This window comes from Nerophis lumbriciformis, linkage group LG29 (genome assembly GCF_033978685.3).
Source record: "Nerophis lumbriciformis linkage group LG29, RoL_Nlum_v2.1, whole genome shotgun sequence".
Taxonomy (NCBI): Eukaryota; Metazoa; Chordata; class Actinopteri; order Syngnathiformes; family Syngnathidae; genus Nerophis; species Nerophis lumbriciformis.
In genome coordinates, this window is record NC_084576.2 from 29,182,501 (window position 1) to 29,198,179 (window position 15,679).

A 15,679-nucleotide genomic window follows, 5' to 3' on the forward strand; every position below is an offset into this window, starting at 1 on the left:
ATATATACTGATTATTATTCTATATACACACACACACACACACATTTGATTATTATATACACACACACACATTTGATTATTATATATACTGATTATTAATATATATACACACACACTTATTATATATACTGATTATTATTATTTTTATATACACACACGCAATTGATTATTATGTACACACACACATTTGATCATTATATATACAATCACACACATGTGATTATTATATACACATTTGATTACTATATACACACAAAAGTTTGATTATTATATATACAATCACACACATTTTATTATTATTTATACTGATTATTATTATTATTATATACACACACATTTGATTATTATATACACACACATTTGATTATTATATATACTGATTATTATTATATATACACACACACACATTTTATTATTATATATATACTGATTATTATTATTATTATTATATACACACACACATTTGATTATTATATACACACACACATTTGATTATTATATACACACACACATTTGATTATTATATATACAATCACACACATTTTCACACTCATATTTAGTCACATTTCACACTTATTATTACAACTTTATTCACACACAATTAAACATTTTATTCAGATTTTATACTCAATATTCAACATTTTATTTATCATAGAATTAAGAGGGTTTTTTCTTAGATAAAATTGTTTTTCCTTACAAATTTTTCCTCCTAAAATCCTCTACAAATATGAAGTAATACCCATAAAATATTTTTTTTAAATCATAAGATCACTTTCTTAGTTTAAAGGATTTTCTCATATTATTACAACTTTATTCACACATAATAAAACATTTTATTTGTGCTTTAGTTTTTTATATTCTGATGTTATAGTCAATATTCAACATTTTATTTATCATAGACTTAAGAGGTTTTTTTCTAAGATAAAAATTTTTTTCTTTACAAGTTTTTCCTCCTAAAATCAGCTTCTAATATGAAGTTATACCCATAAAATTATATTTCAAAATCATAAAATCACTTTTTTTCTCAGTTTAAAGATTTTTCTCGTATTATTACAACTTTATTCACACACAATAAAACATTTTATTTGTACTTTAGTTGTTTATATTCTGATTTTATACTCAATATTCAACAGTTTATTTATCATAGAATTAAGAGGTTTTTTTCTAAGATAAAAAATGTTTTCCTTACAAGTTTTTCCTCCTAAAATCATCTTTTAAAATGAAGTTATACCCATAAAATTGTTTTTTAAAATCATAAAATCACTTTGTTTTTCTCAGTCTAAAGGATTTTCTCGTTTTATTACAACTTTATTCACACACAATAAAACATTGTATTTGTACTTTAGTTGTTTATATTCTGATTTTATAGTCAATATTCAACATTTTATTTATCATAGACTTAAGAGGTTTTTTTCTAAGATAAAAAATGTTTTCTTTACAAATTTTTCCTCCTAAAATCATCTTTTAAAATGAAGTTATACCCATAAAATTGTTGTTTTCTTTATCATAAAATCACTTGGTTTTTTTCAGTCTAAAGTATTTTTTCGTATTATTACAACTTTAATCACACACAATAAACATTTTATTTGTACTTTAGTTGTTTATATTCTGATTTTATACTCATTATTCAACATTGTATTTATCATAGAATTAAGAAGGTTTTTTCTAAGATAAAAATGTTTTTCCTTCCTAAAATCCTCCGCTAATATGAAGTTATACCCATAAAATAATTTTTTAAAATCATAAAATCACTTTGTTATTCTCAATGTAAAGGATTTTCTCGTATTATTACAACTTTATTCACACACAATAAAACATTGTATTTGTACTTTAGTTGTTTATATTCTGATTTTATAGTCAATATTCAACATTTTATGTATCATAGAATTAAGAAGTTTTTTTCTAAGATAAAAATGTTTTTCCTTACAAATTTTTCCTCCTAAAATCCTCTTCAAATATGAAGTAATACCCATAAAATATTTTTTTTAAATCCTAAGATCACTTGGTTTTTCTCAGTTTAAAGGATTTTCTCATATTATTACAACTTTATTCACACATAATAAAACATTTTATTTGTACTTTAGTTTTTTATATTCTGATGTTATACTCAATATTCAACATCTTATTTATCATAGACTTAAGAGGTTTTTTTCTACGATAAAATTTTTTTTCTTTACAAGTTTTTCCTCCTAAAATCAGCTTCTAATATGAAGTTATACCCATAAAATGATATTTCAAAATCATAAAATCACTTTTTTTTCTCAGTTTAAAGATTTTTCTCGTATTATTACAACTTTATTCACACAAAAGAAAACATTTTTTTGTACTTTAGTTATTTATATTCTGATTTTATACTCACTATTCAACATTTTATTTATCATAGAAATAAGAGGTTTTTTTCTAAGATAAAAAATGTTTTCCTTACAAGTTTTTCCTCCTAAAATCATCTTTTAAAATGAAGTTATACCCATAAAATTGTTTTTTTTAAATCATAAAATCCCTTTGTTTTTCTCAGTCTAAAGGATTTTCTCGTTTTATTACAACTTTATTCACACACAATAAAACATTGTATTTGTACTTTAGTTGTTTATATTCTGATTTTATAGTCAATATTCAACATTTTATTTATCATAGAAATAAGAGGGTTTTTTCTAAGATAAAAAATGTTTTCTTTACAAATTTTTCCTCCTAAAATCATCTTTTAAAATGAAGTTATACCCATAAAATTGTTTTTTTTAAATCATAAAATCCCTTTGTTTTTCTCAGTCTAAAGGATGTTCTCGTATTATTACAACTTTATTCACACACAATAAAACATTTTATTTGTACTTTAGTTGTTTATATTCTGATTTGGTACTCAATATTCAACATTTTATTCATCATAGAATTAAAAGGGTTTTTTTCTAAGATAAAAATGTTTTTCCTTAGAAGTTTTTTCTCCTAAAAAATGTGAGAATTGTCCGTAACGCTGTGTCTTTCTTGCTCAGGTCACATCTCTCCGTGGAAGGCCTCCAAACAGGTATGATGACAACATTTTAATATCTTTGTTTAGCTAGAAACTATACACAGTATCAGTATGTGCGATCATAAAATAAGCATATTTTCAGATTGTATTTGCCAGCTCATCTTTCCTAATGGCTGTAAGAGAACATTCCTCCATGATGAATGTCTCCTTAGTGTTTATTGATTCCATTCATCATCTGCTGCTGTCTTTGCCGCATAATTGAGTGAGTTTGCTAAATATCTAAGACACATTCAAAGGGTAACATTGTTCTTTTTGTGGCAATCATCCATCATCTCGGACGCCTGTCTTGTCTCGCTTCTTTGCACTTTCCTCACTTTCTTAGCTCCTTTGACCAACAATCCATCATCTCAGTTCTTTCTTCATGACAAATGTTACTTTGCAATATTTATTTTGTACAAATCTGCGTTAGGAGTACCTAATGCAATGGTACAAAACACAGGAAAAACATGCACTCTCCAAAAAAAAACTTAATAAAACAAAAAATAAAGAGGTGCACGGCAAAAAGTGTACTTAAAGAAAAGAAACACTGGTGTCCTTCTTATCATTTTATCATAAACTGCACAGCCGCTACCAAACACAGACCGTTTTCCACAATGTCTTGGTCAGTGTGCGGTTTTTTTAACAGGAAGTGATGCCCTTAAATAGTCACAGCTGTGGTCAATCGATTGATGTAATCAATCAAGAACAACTTCAAAAATGAAAGTGCACAAATAATAGACCAAATGGAAGATGGTACTAAAATAAAGCAAAGACTAAGTACAGTATCATAGGAAAATTAAGTAAATTAAAAGAAAAAAAAATAATTAAAAAATGTGTGGAGAACTATTATAATAAACTTTTATTATAATGGTTGTCCACATAAACATAACAACTTTTTTTTTTTAAGTAATAAGAAAAATGTGTGGACAACCATTATAATAAATGTTTATTATAATGGTTGTCCACACATTTTTTTATAACTTTTTTTTAATTATGATTACTTTATAAAAAATTTGTGGACAACCATTATAGTAAAAGTTTATTATAATGGTTGTCCACACATTTTTTTATAACTTTTTTTTAAATTATTATTACTTTATAAAAATGTGTGGACAACCATTATAGTAAAAGTTTATTATAATGGTTGTCCACACATTTTTTTTAATTTTTTTTTTATTACTTTGTTTTTTTTTAATAAACGTTTATTATAACGGTTATCCACACATTTCCCAAAAAATTTTATTACTTTTACTCTTTTTTGTTTATTTTTAATAAACATTTATTGTAATAAACATTTATTATAATGGTTGTCCGCACATTATTTATTTATTTTTTTATAACTTTTTTTTTTTGTATTACTTTATAAAACATGTGTGTACACCCATTATAATAAAAGTTTATTATAATAATTCTCCACACATTTTTTATTACTCTATTGTAATTTTTAAATTACTTTATAAAAATGTGTGGACAACCATAATAGTAAAGGTTTTTATAATGCTTGTCCACACATTTTTCAACTTTTTTATTATTATTACTTTGTTTTTTTTAAATTACTTTTACTTATTTTTTTGTTTATTTTTAATAAACATTTATTATATTAAACGTTTATTGTAATGGTTGTCCAAACATTTTTTTATTACTTTTTTTTGTATTACTTTATAAAACATGTTATAAAACCATTATAATAAAAGTTTATTAGAATGGTTGTCCACACATTTTTTAATTTTTTTATTACTCCTTTTTTTAACTACTTTATAAAAATGTGTGTACAACCATTATAGTAAAAGTTTATTATAATGGTTGTCCACACATTTTTATTTTTTTTTATTACTTTGTTTTTTTAATTACTTTTACTTTTTTTTGTTTATTCCAAAAAAAATTGTATTACCTTATTTTTTTAATTACTTATTTTTTGTTAATTTTTGTATTACTTTATTTTTGTATTACTTTTCTTTATTACTTTATTTTCCTATGATACTGTACTGAGTCTTTGATTTATGTTGTACAATTTTCCACTTTGTCTATTATTTGTGCACTTTCATTTTTGAGGTTGTTCTTCATTGTTTACATCTATGACTATTTAAGGGCATCACTTCCTGCACACTGACGAAGACATTGTGGAAAGCGGTCTGTGTTTGTTAGCGCCTGTGCAGTTTGTATTAGAATTATAAGAAGGACACGAGTGTACCTAATGGAATGGCCAGGGACATATTAGATGACAAAAAGATCAATAAAAGGTTGAGATGATCATTAGGTGTGTAATGGTGCATGGATCTGTGCAGATTGTTTCGTCAATAATCAGCAAAGAGGAAAGCATTCATGAAAGATAACATATTTTGTGACTTTTACTTCAAAACTCCTCATTTTAGATTTGTTTTCTTGTAATATTACAACATTACAGATCTTTTTTTATTTGTTTTATTAATTACATTTTACTCTCTTTTTATTAGTAATATTCTAATACAATTATAACTAAATATGTGTTTTTAAAAATGTGTTTTAATATATTATTTCCGTCCGTTTTTGTAGTTTTATAACTTAATCTTTTAATCTGGAAAAAAAGATGATACAATTAAAAACATTTTACATTTCCTGTTAATATTGCAACTTTATTTACTTAATTTTTTTTAGCAATGACATTATTTTATTTTATTCTGGTAATGTTATTCAAATAAAAAATGATTACTATATTTTGTTTTAAATATTTAAACATAAAGTATGTTTTGTTTTTTTAATGATTAATTCTATCTATTTTTGTAGTATTAAAATGTAATTTAATATTTTTACAATTTTATAAAAGTAAAGATTTGATCATAACATACTCAATTCTCATATTCAATTGATGTGTTAAATGTAGAACATTTTCTTGTAATATTATAAACTTATAATATTTTTTTAAATTTGTTTTATCAATTACATTTTACTCTCTTTTTCTTAGTAATATTCTAATAAAACTATAACTAAATATATGTGTTTTTAAACTGTTTGTTTTAATGTTTATTTCTGTCTGGTTTTTTTTGTGTTATAACTTAATCTTTTAATATGAAAAAAAGATTATAATATAAAATATGTTTTCATAATGTGCCACAATTCTTATATGACATTTATTCACCACATTTGTATCATTTCCTGGTAATATTGCAACTTTATTGACTTTTTTTTTTTTTTTAACAATTACATTATTTCTCTTTTATCCTTGTAATGTTATTCAAATAAAAATTATTACTATATTTTTTTTAATATTTAAACATAAAGTATGTTTAAAAAATATATATATATCTGTTTTATGATCATTTCTATCTATTTTTGTAGTATTAAAACATAATCTAAATATCTTAAAAAAAGATTATAAAAGTAAATATTTGATCATAACATACTCAATTCTCATATTAAATTAATGTGTTAGATGTTGAACATGTTCTTGTAATATTATTATGTTTTTGTTGTGTTATAACTTAATCTTTTAATATGAAACAATGATTATAAATAAAATATGTTATCATAATCTTACCCAATTCTTATATGAAATGTATTTACCACATTTTGAACATTTCCTGGTAATATTGCAACTTTTTTTTAAGAATTACATTATTTTCTTTTATTCTGGTAATGTTATTCAAATAAAAGTGATTACTACAATAAAAAAAAAAATTAAACATAAAGGATGTTTTTAAAGGAAAAAAAACTGTTAATAATGATCTATTTTTGTAATATTAAAACGTAATGTAATAATATTTCTAAAAAGATTATACAAGTAAATATTTTATCGTAAAATACTCAATTCTCATATTAAATTGATGTTTCATGTAGAACATTTTCTTGTAATATTACAACATTATTGATCTTTTTTATTTGTTTTATTTGTACTCTCTTTTTCTTAGTAATATATTACTAAAATTATAACTAAATATATGTGTTTTTAATATTTATTTCTGTCTGTTTTTGTAGTTTTACAACTTAATCTTTTAATATGAAAAAAATATTATAAAATAAAAGATGTTATCATAATGTGCCCCAATTCTCATATGAAATGTATTCACCACATTTCAACATTTCCTGATAATATTGCAACTTTATTTTTTTTTAACAATGACAGTATTTTATTTTATTCTGGTAATGTTATTCAAATAAAAATGATTACCAGAATTTATAAATAAATATTTAAACATAAAGGATGTTTAAAAAAAACAAACAAAAAAACTGTTTAATAATGATCTATTTTTGTAATATTAAAACGTAATCTAATAATATTTTAAAGAAGATTATAAAAGTAAATATTTTATCATAACATACTCAATTCTCGTGTACTTAATGGGGACATCGCTCTGTTTACACAGTCACCTTTAGGGGACCTCCGACGGTATGGGGACACAAAAAATAGGTCCCCTAAAGGGAAAACTTGGTCCCCATTCCAAATGATAACCAGTGTGTGTGTGTGTGTGTGTGTGTGTGTGTGTGTGTGTGTGTGTGTGTGTGTGTGTGTGTTCTGGCAATGCTTACTTAATGAGGACATCGCTCTGTTTACACAGTCACCTTTAGGGGACCTCTGATGGTATGGGGACACAAAAGATAGGTCCCCTAAAGGGAAAACTTGGTCCCCATTCTGAATGATAACCAGTGTGTGTGTGTGTGTGTGTGTGTGTGTGTGTGTGTGTGTGTGTGTGTGTGTGTGTGTTTGTTCTGGCAATGCTTACTTAATGGGGACATCGCTCTGTTTACACAGTCACCTTTCGGGGACCTCTGACGGTATGGGGACACAAAAAATAGGTCCCCTAAAGGGAAAACTTGGTCCCCATTCTGAATGATAACCTGTATGTGTGTGTGTGTGTGTGTGTGTGTGTGTGTGTGTGTGTGTGTGTGTGTGTGTGTGTGTGTGTGTGTTTGTTCTGGCAATGCTTACTTAATGGGGACATCGCTCTGTTTACACAGTCACCTTTAGGGGACCTCCGACGGTATGGGGACACAAAAAATAGGTCCCTTAAAGGGAAAACTTGGTCCCCATTCTGAATGATAACCAGTATGTGTGTGTGTGTGTGTGTGTTCTGGCAATGCTTACTTAATGGGGACATCGCTCTGTTTACACAGTCACCTTTCGGGGACCTCTGACGGTATGGGGACACAAAAAATAGGTCCCCTAAAGGGAAAACTTGGTCCCCATTCTGAATGATAACCAGTATGGGTGTGTGTGTGTGTGTGTGTGTGTGTGTGTGTGTGTGTGTGTGTGTGTGTGTGTGTGTGTGTGTGTGTGTGTGTGTGGCAATGCATACTTAATGGGGACATCGCTCTGTTTACACAGTCACCTTTAGGGGACCTCCGACGGTATGGGGACAAAAAAAATAGGTCCCCTAAAGGGAAAACTTGGTCCCCATTCCGAATGAAAACCAGTATGTGTGTGAATGTGTGTTCTGGCAATGCTTACTTAATGGGGACATCGCTCTGTTTACACAGTCACCTTTAGGGGACCTCTGACGGTATGGGGACACAAAAAATAGGTCCCCTAAAGGGAAAACTTGGTCCCCATTCTGAATGATAACCTGTATGTGTGTGTGTGTTTGTTCTGGCAATGCTTACTTAATGGGGACATCGCTCTATTTACACAGTCACCTTTAGGGGACCTCCGACGGTATGGGGACACAAAAAATAGGTCCCTTAAAGGGAAAACTTGGTCCCCATTCCGAATGATAACCAGTATGTGTGTGTGTGTGTGTGTGTTTGTTCTGGCAATGCTTACTTAATGGGGACATCGCTCTGTTTACACAGTCACCTTTAGGGGACCTCCGACGGTATGGGGACACAAAAAATAGGTCCCCTAAAGGGAAAACTTGGTCCCCATTCCGAATGATAACCAGTATGTGTGTGTGTGTGTGTGTGTGTTTGTTCTGGCAATGCTTACTTAATGGGGACATCGCTCTGTTTACACAGTCACCTTTAGGGGACCTCCGACGGTATGGGCACACAAAAAATAGGTCCCCTAAAGGGAAAACTTGGTCCCCATTCCGAATGATAACCAGTATGTGTGTGTGTGTTTGTTCTGGCAATGCTTACTTAATGGGGACATCGCTCTGTTTACACAGTCACCTTTAGGGGACCTCCGACGGTATGGGGACACAAAAAATAGGTCCCCTAAAGGGAAAACTTGGTCCCCATTCTGAATGATAACCAGTATGTGTGTGTGTGTTTGTTCTGGCAATGCTTACTTAATGGGGACATCGCTCTGTTTACACAGTCACCTTTAGGGGACCTCCGGCGGTATGGGGACACAAAAAATAGGTCCCCTAAAGGGAAAACTTGGTCCCCATTCCAAATGATAACCTGGGTGTGTGTGTGTGTGTGTGTGTGTGTGTGTAGTTACCAGAGCAGTGGGACCCACACGGAAGCCCCCAGGCCAACATGTCGGGTCCAGTCCTCCCTCCAGGCACTCCCTTCCCCAACCAGCCTCAGCACCGCACGTCCGTGCCGGACTCCACCGAAGGGTTCGACCTTAACAAGCCAGACCCTTACGACCTTTACGAGAAGTCCCGGGCCATCTACGAGAGTCGACGTGAGTTTTGACGTCGGCCCGTCATCGTTCGCGCCTCTTTGATTTGCTGCCAAGGAAAGAGCGAAGCCATAATTTGTGTGTGTGTGTGTGTGTTTATGTGTGTGTGTGTGTGTGTTAGCAGGTCCTGAATACGAAGAGGTGGAGGTGCACCTCCTGAGGGAGAAGACGGGTTTCGGCTTCCGCATCCTGGGTGGAGACGAGGCCGTGCAGGCTGTGAGTCCGGACGCCCGTGACAAGGCTCGTATGGGACGGGCTGGACCTCACACTTGTTTTTTTTAACCCTCACACACTTCCGTCTTAACGCCGCCTAACTTTTCACGCACACACGCTCCCTTAGGGACACTTCATTAGGTACACAACAATGTTAACGTGACCACACACACACACACACACACTGGATTGTGTTTTGTAAAAAAAAAGCACAATTGGTGATGCTGGCTGTACCTAATGGAAGTGACTAGAGTGTTTGCACTCATACATACATACATGCATAAAAACAACACCAATGAAGTCGGCACTCATACATACATGCATGCATAAAAACAACACCAATGAAGTCGGCACTCATACATACATACATGCATAAAAACAACACCAATGAAGTCGGCACTCATACATACATACATGCATAAAAACAACACCAATGAAGTCGGCACGCTGTGTAAATGGTAAATAAAAAGAGAATACAACAAATCCTTTTCAACTTATATTCAATTGAATAGACTGCAAAGACAAGATATTTCATGTTCACACTGAGAAACTTTTGTTATTTTTTTGCAAATAATCATTAATCATTTTTACCACTGTGTTACATGGCCTTTCCTTTTAACAACACTCTGTAAACGTTTGGGAAATGAGGGGACACATTTTTGAAGTGGAATTATTTCCCATTTTTGCTTGATGTACAGCTGTGTCAATGCTAACTTGTGTCAATGCTAACATGTCAGTGCTAACATGTGTCAATGCTAACATGTTTCAATGCTAACATGTGTCAGTGCTAACATGTCAGTGCTAACATATGTTAATGCTAACATGTGTCAATGCTAATATGTGTTAATGCTAACGTATGTCAATGCTAACATGTCAGTGCTAACATGTGTCAATGCTAACATGTGTCAGTGCTAACATGTGTCAGTGCTAACATGTGTCAATGCTAACACGTGTCAGTGCTAACATGTGTCAATGCTAACATGTGTCAGTGCTAACATGTGTCAGTGCTAACATGTGTTAATGCTAACATGTCAGTGTTAACATGTTTAATGCTAACATGTGTTAATGCTAACATGTGTCAATGCTAACATGTCAGTGTTAACATGTTTAATGCTAACATGTGTTAATGCTAACATGTGCCAATGCTAACATGTGTTAATGCTAACATATGTCAATGCTAACATGTCAGTGTTAACATGTGTCAATGCTAACATGTGTTAATGCTAACATATGTCAATGCTAACATGTGTCAATGCTAACATGTGATAATGCTAACATATGTCAATGCTAGCATGTCAGTGTTAACGTGTGTCAATGCTAACATGTGTTAATGCTAACATATGTCAATGCTAACATGTCAGTGCTAACATATGTCAATGCTAACATGTGTCAATGCTAACATGTGTTAATCCTAACATATGTCAATGCTATCATGTGTCAATGCTAACATGTGTTAATGCTAACATGTCAGTGCTAACATGTGTCAATGCTAACATGTCAGTGCTAACATGTGTCAGTGCTAACATGTCAGTGCTAACATGTGTCAATGCTAACATGTCAGTGCTAACATGTGTCAATGCTAACATGTCAGTGCTAACATGGGTTAATGCTAACATGTGTCAATGCTAACATGTCAGTGCTAACATGTGTCAATGCTAACATGTCAGTGCTAACATATGTTAATGCTAACATGTGTCAATGCTAACATGTCAATGCTAACATGTGTCAGTGCTAACATGTGTCAATGCTAACATGTGTCAGTGCTAACATGTGTCAATGCTAACATGTGTCAATGCTAACATATGTCAATGCTAACATGTGTCAATGCTAACATGTGTCAATGCTAACATGTCAGTGCTAACATGTGTCAATGCTAACATGTGTCAATGCTAACATGTCTATATTCTGCTAATAAGCACCTTCTCTGCGTGCGAGCAGATCGTGATCGGCGCCATCATCGAGAACACGCCCGCCGAGCGTGACGGGCGACTGCGGCCGGGCGACGAGCTCATCTCCGTGGACAAAAACGTGGTTGCCGGGAAACCGCACAAGTACGTCATCGACTTGATGCACGCCGCCGCTCGCAACGGCCAAGTCAGCTTGACCGTGAGGAGGAGGGTGCAGATGCTGGGTGAGGAGCACAAAGATTGTCTATGAAGGTGAGGACGCTCACTCTAACTCTACCTGTCGTCCTCCAGGCGAGGCGTGCCCCGTCAACGGCCGCAGCCCCAGCCTGGTGTCCACTCAGCACAGCTCGCCACGCAGCGACGCGCCCTCAGCTCCGCCTCTGGTCACCGTGGCGACGGCGTGCGCTCACCAGGACGGCGTGCAGACCAGCGACGTGGTCATCCATCGCAAAGACAACGAGGGCTTCGGCTTCGTCATCATCAGCTCCCTCAACAGGCCCGAGAACGCCGCCGTCATCAGTGAGCATCTTCTTTTTTTTTTTACACATGCTTCTCAACTGTCAGGTAAAGGATCTTTGATCGGCGCTTGTCGGGTCGGTCCTTTAAAAAAAGCAGTGCACTCCTGTTGTATTAAGGATCTTTGTTTTGAAGCAGGTCCTAAAGAACTGCAGTGACTTTGTTGTATAAAGGATCTTTGATCAGTCCTTGTCAAGTAGGTCCTTTAAAAAAGCAGTGCACTCTTGTCATATGGAAGATCTTTGACTAGTTGTTTTGAAGTTTTTCCTTTAAAAAGGCAGTGCACTCCTGTCATATAATGATCTTTGACAAGTTGTTTTGAAGTATTTCCTTAAAAAAAAGCAAAACGTTTTTTGTGTTGAAGTATTTCCTTAAAAAAAGCAGTGCACTCTTGTCATATGGAGGATCTTTGACTAGTTGTTTTGAAGTTTTTCCTTTAAAAAAAGCAGTGCACTCCTGTCATATAGAGGATCTTTGAATAGTTGTTTTGAAGTATTTCCTTACAAAAAAGCAGTGCACTCCTGTCATATAGAGGATCATTGACGAGTTGTTTTGAAGTATTTCCTTAAAAAGAAGCAGTGCACTCCTGTCATATTGAGGATCTTTGACTAGTTGTTTTGAAGTATTTCCTTAAAAAAAAGCAGTGCACTCCTGTCATATTGAGGATCTTTGACTAGTTGTTTTGAAGTATTTCCTTAAAAAAAAGCAGTGCACTCCTGTCATATAGATGATCTTTGACTAGTTGTTTTGAAGTTTTTCCTTAAAAAAAGCACTGCACTCCTGTCGTATAGATGATCTTTGACTAGTTGTTTTGAAGTATTTCCTTAAAAAAACAGTGCACTCCTGTCATATATATGATCTTTGACTAGTTGTTTTGAAGTTTTTCCTTAAAAACAGCGGTGCTCCTGTTATATAGATGATCTTTGACGAGTTGTTTTGAAGTATTTCCTTAAAAAAAAAGCAGTGCACTCCTGTCATATAGATGATCTTTGACTAGTTGTTTTGAAGTTTTTTCTTAAAGGCAGTGCACTCTTGTCATATAGAGGATCTTTGACGAGTTGTTTTGAAGTACTTCCTTTAAAAAAAAGCAGTGCACTCTTGTCATATGGAGGATCTTTGACTAGTTATTTTGAAGTTTTTCCTTAAAAAAAGCAGTGCACTCCTGTCATATAGATGATCTTTGACGAGTTGTTTTGAAGTATTTCCTTAAAAACAGCAGTGCACTCCTGTCATATAGAGGATCTTTGACTAGTTGTTTTGAAGTATTTCCTTAAATAAACAGCAGTGCTCCTGTCGCATAGAGGATCTTTGACGAGTTGTTTTGAAGTACTTCCTTAAAAGAAAAAAGCAGTGCACTCTTGTCATATGGAGGATCTTTGACTAGTTGTTTTGAAGTTTTTCCTTAAAAAAAGCAGTGCACTCTTGTCATATGGAGGATCTTTAACTAGTTGTTTTGAAGTATTTCCTTAAAAAACAGCAGTGCACTCCTGTCGTATAGATGATCGTGGACGAGTTGTTTTGAAGTATTTCCCTAAAAAGAAGCAGTGCACTCCTGTCATATAGATGATCTTTGACGAGTTGTTTTGAAGTATTTCCTTAAAAAAAAGCAGTGGACTCCTGTCATATAGATGATCTTTGACTAGTTGTTTTGAAGTATTTCCTTAAAAAAAAGCAGTGCACTCTTGTCATATAGATGATCTTTGAATAGTTGTTTTGAAGTTTTTCCTTAAAAAAAGCAGTGCACTCCTGTCATATAGATGATCTTTGACGAGTTGTTTTGAAGTATTTCCTTAAAAAAACAGTGCACTCCTGTCATATAGATGATCTTTGAATAGTTGTTTTGAAGTTTTTCCTTAAAAAAAAGCAGTGCACTCCTGTCATATAGATGATCTTTGACGAGTTGTTTTGAAGTATTTCCTTAAAAAAAAGCAGTGCACTCCTGTCATATAGATGATCTTTGATGAGTTGTTTTGAAGTATTTCCTTTAAAAAAGTAGTGCACTCCTGTCATATAGATGATCTTTGAATAGTTGTTTTGAAGTTTTTCCTTAAAAAAAGCAGTGCACTCCTGTCATATAGATGATCTTTGACTAGTTGTTTTGAAGTTTTTTCTTAAAGGCAGTGCACTCTTGTCATATAGAGGATCTTTGACGAGTTGTTTTGAAGTACTTCCTTAAAAAAACAGCAGTGCACTCCTGTCATATAGAGGATCTTTGACTAGTTGTTTTGAAGTATTTCCTTAAAAAAACAGCAGTGCTCCTGTCGCATAGAGGATCTTTGACGAGTTGTTTTGAAGTACTTCCTTAAAAAAAAAAAGCAGTGCACTCTTGTCATATGGAGGATCTTTGACTAGTTGTTTTGAAGTTTTTCCTTAAAAAAAGCAGTGCACTCTTGTCATATGGAGGATCTTTGACTAGTTGTTTTGAAGTTTTTCCTTAAAAAAAGCAGTGCACTCCTGTCATATAGAGGATCTTTGACTAGTTGTTTTGAAGTATTTCCTTAAAAAAACAGCAGTGCTCCTGTCGCATAGAGGATCTTTGACGAGTAGTTTTGAAGTATTTCCTTAAAAACAACAGTGCTCCTGTCATATAGAGGATCTTTGACGAGTTGTTTTGAAGTATTTCCTAAAAAACAGCAGTGCTCCTGTCATATAGAGGATCTTTGACAAGTTGTTTTGAAGTATTTCCTTTCCTTTCATATAGAGGATCTTTGACTAGTTATTTTGAAGTATTTCCTTACAAAAAGCAGTGCACTCCTGTCATGTAGATGATCTTTGACGAGTTGTTTTGAAGTATTTCCTTAAAAAAAGCAGTGCACTCCTGTCATATAGAGGATCTTTGACGAGTTGTTTTGAAGTATTTTTTTTTTAAAGTAGTGCACTCCTGTCATATAGATGATCTTTGACTAGTTGTTTTGAAATTTTTCCTTAAAAAAAGCAGTGCACTCCTGTCATCTAGAGGATCTTTGACGAGTTGTTTTGAAGTACTTCCTTTAAAAAAAAAAGCAGTGCACTCTTGTTATATGGAGGATCTTTGACTAGTTGTTTTGAAGTATTTCCTTAAAAAAACAGTGCACTCCTGTCATATATATGATCTTTGACTAGTTGTTTTGAAGTATTTCCTTTAAAAAAAGCAGTGCACTCCTGTCATATAGAGGATCTTTGACGAGTTGTTTTGAAGTATTTCCTTAAAAAAAGCAGTGCACTCCTGTCATATCGAGGATCTTTGACGAGTTGTTTCGAAGTATTTCCTTAAAAACAGCATAGTGCTCCTGTTATATAGATGATCTTTGACTAGTTGTTTTGAAGTATTTCCTTAAAAAAAGCAGTGCACTCCTGTCGTATAGATGATCTTTGACTAGTTGTTTTGAAGTATTTCCTTAAAAATAGCAGTGCACTCCTGTCATATAGATGATCTTTGACGAGTTGTTTTGAAGTATTTCCTTAAAAACAGCAGTGCACTCCTGTCATATAGAGGATCTTTGACGAGTTGTTTTGAAG

General features: G+C 32.5%; 1 protein-coding gene across 1 annotated transcript in view; it reads left to right on the plus strand.

The window, feature by feature from the left end:
* Nucleotides 1-15,679, plus strand: part of magi2b (membrane associated guanylate kinase, WW and PDZ domain containing 2b) — a 300,576-nt gene that overhangs the window by 260,088 nt on the left and 24,809 nt on the right. Inside the window, exons 12-16 of the mRNA XM_072911917.1 lie at nt 2,988-3,019; nt 9,356-9,548; nt 9,670-9,761; nt 11,697-11,889; nt 11,957-12,184. Of these exons, the coding sequence (XP_072768018.1) occupies nt 2,988-3,019; nt 9,356-9,548; nt 9,670-9,761; nt 11,697-11,889; nt 11,957-12,184 (738 nt within the window). The remainder of the gene's footprint in view (nt 1-2,987; nt 3,020-9,355; nt 9,549-9,669; nt 9,762-11,696; nt 11,890-11,956; nt 12,185-15,679) is intronic.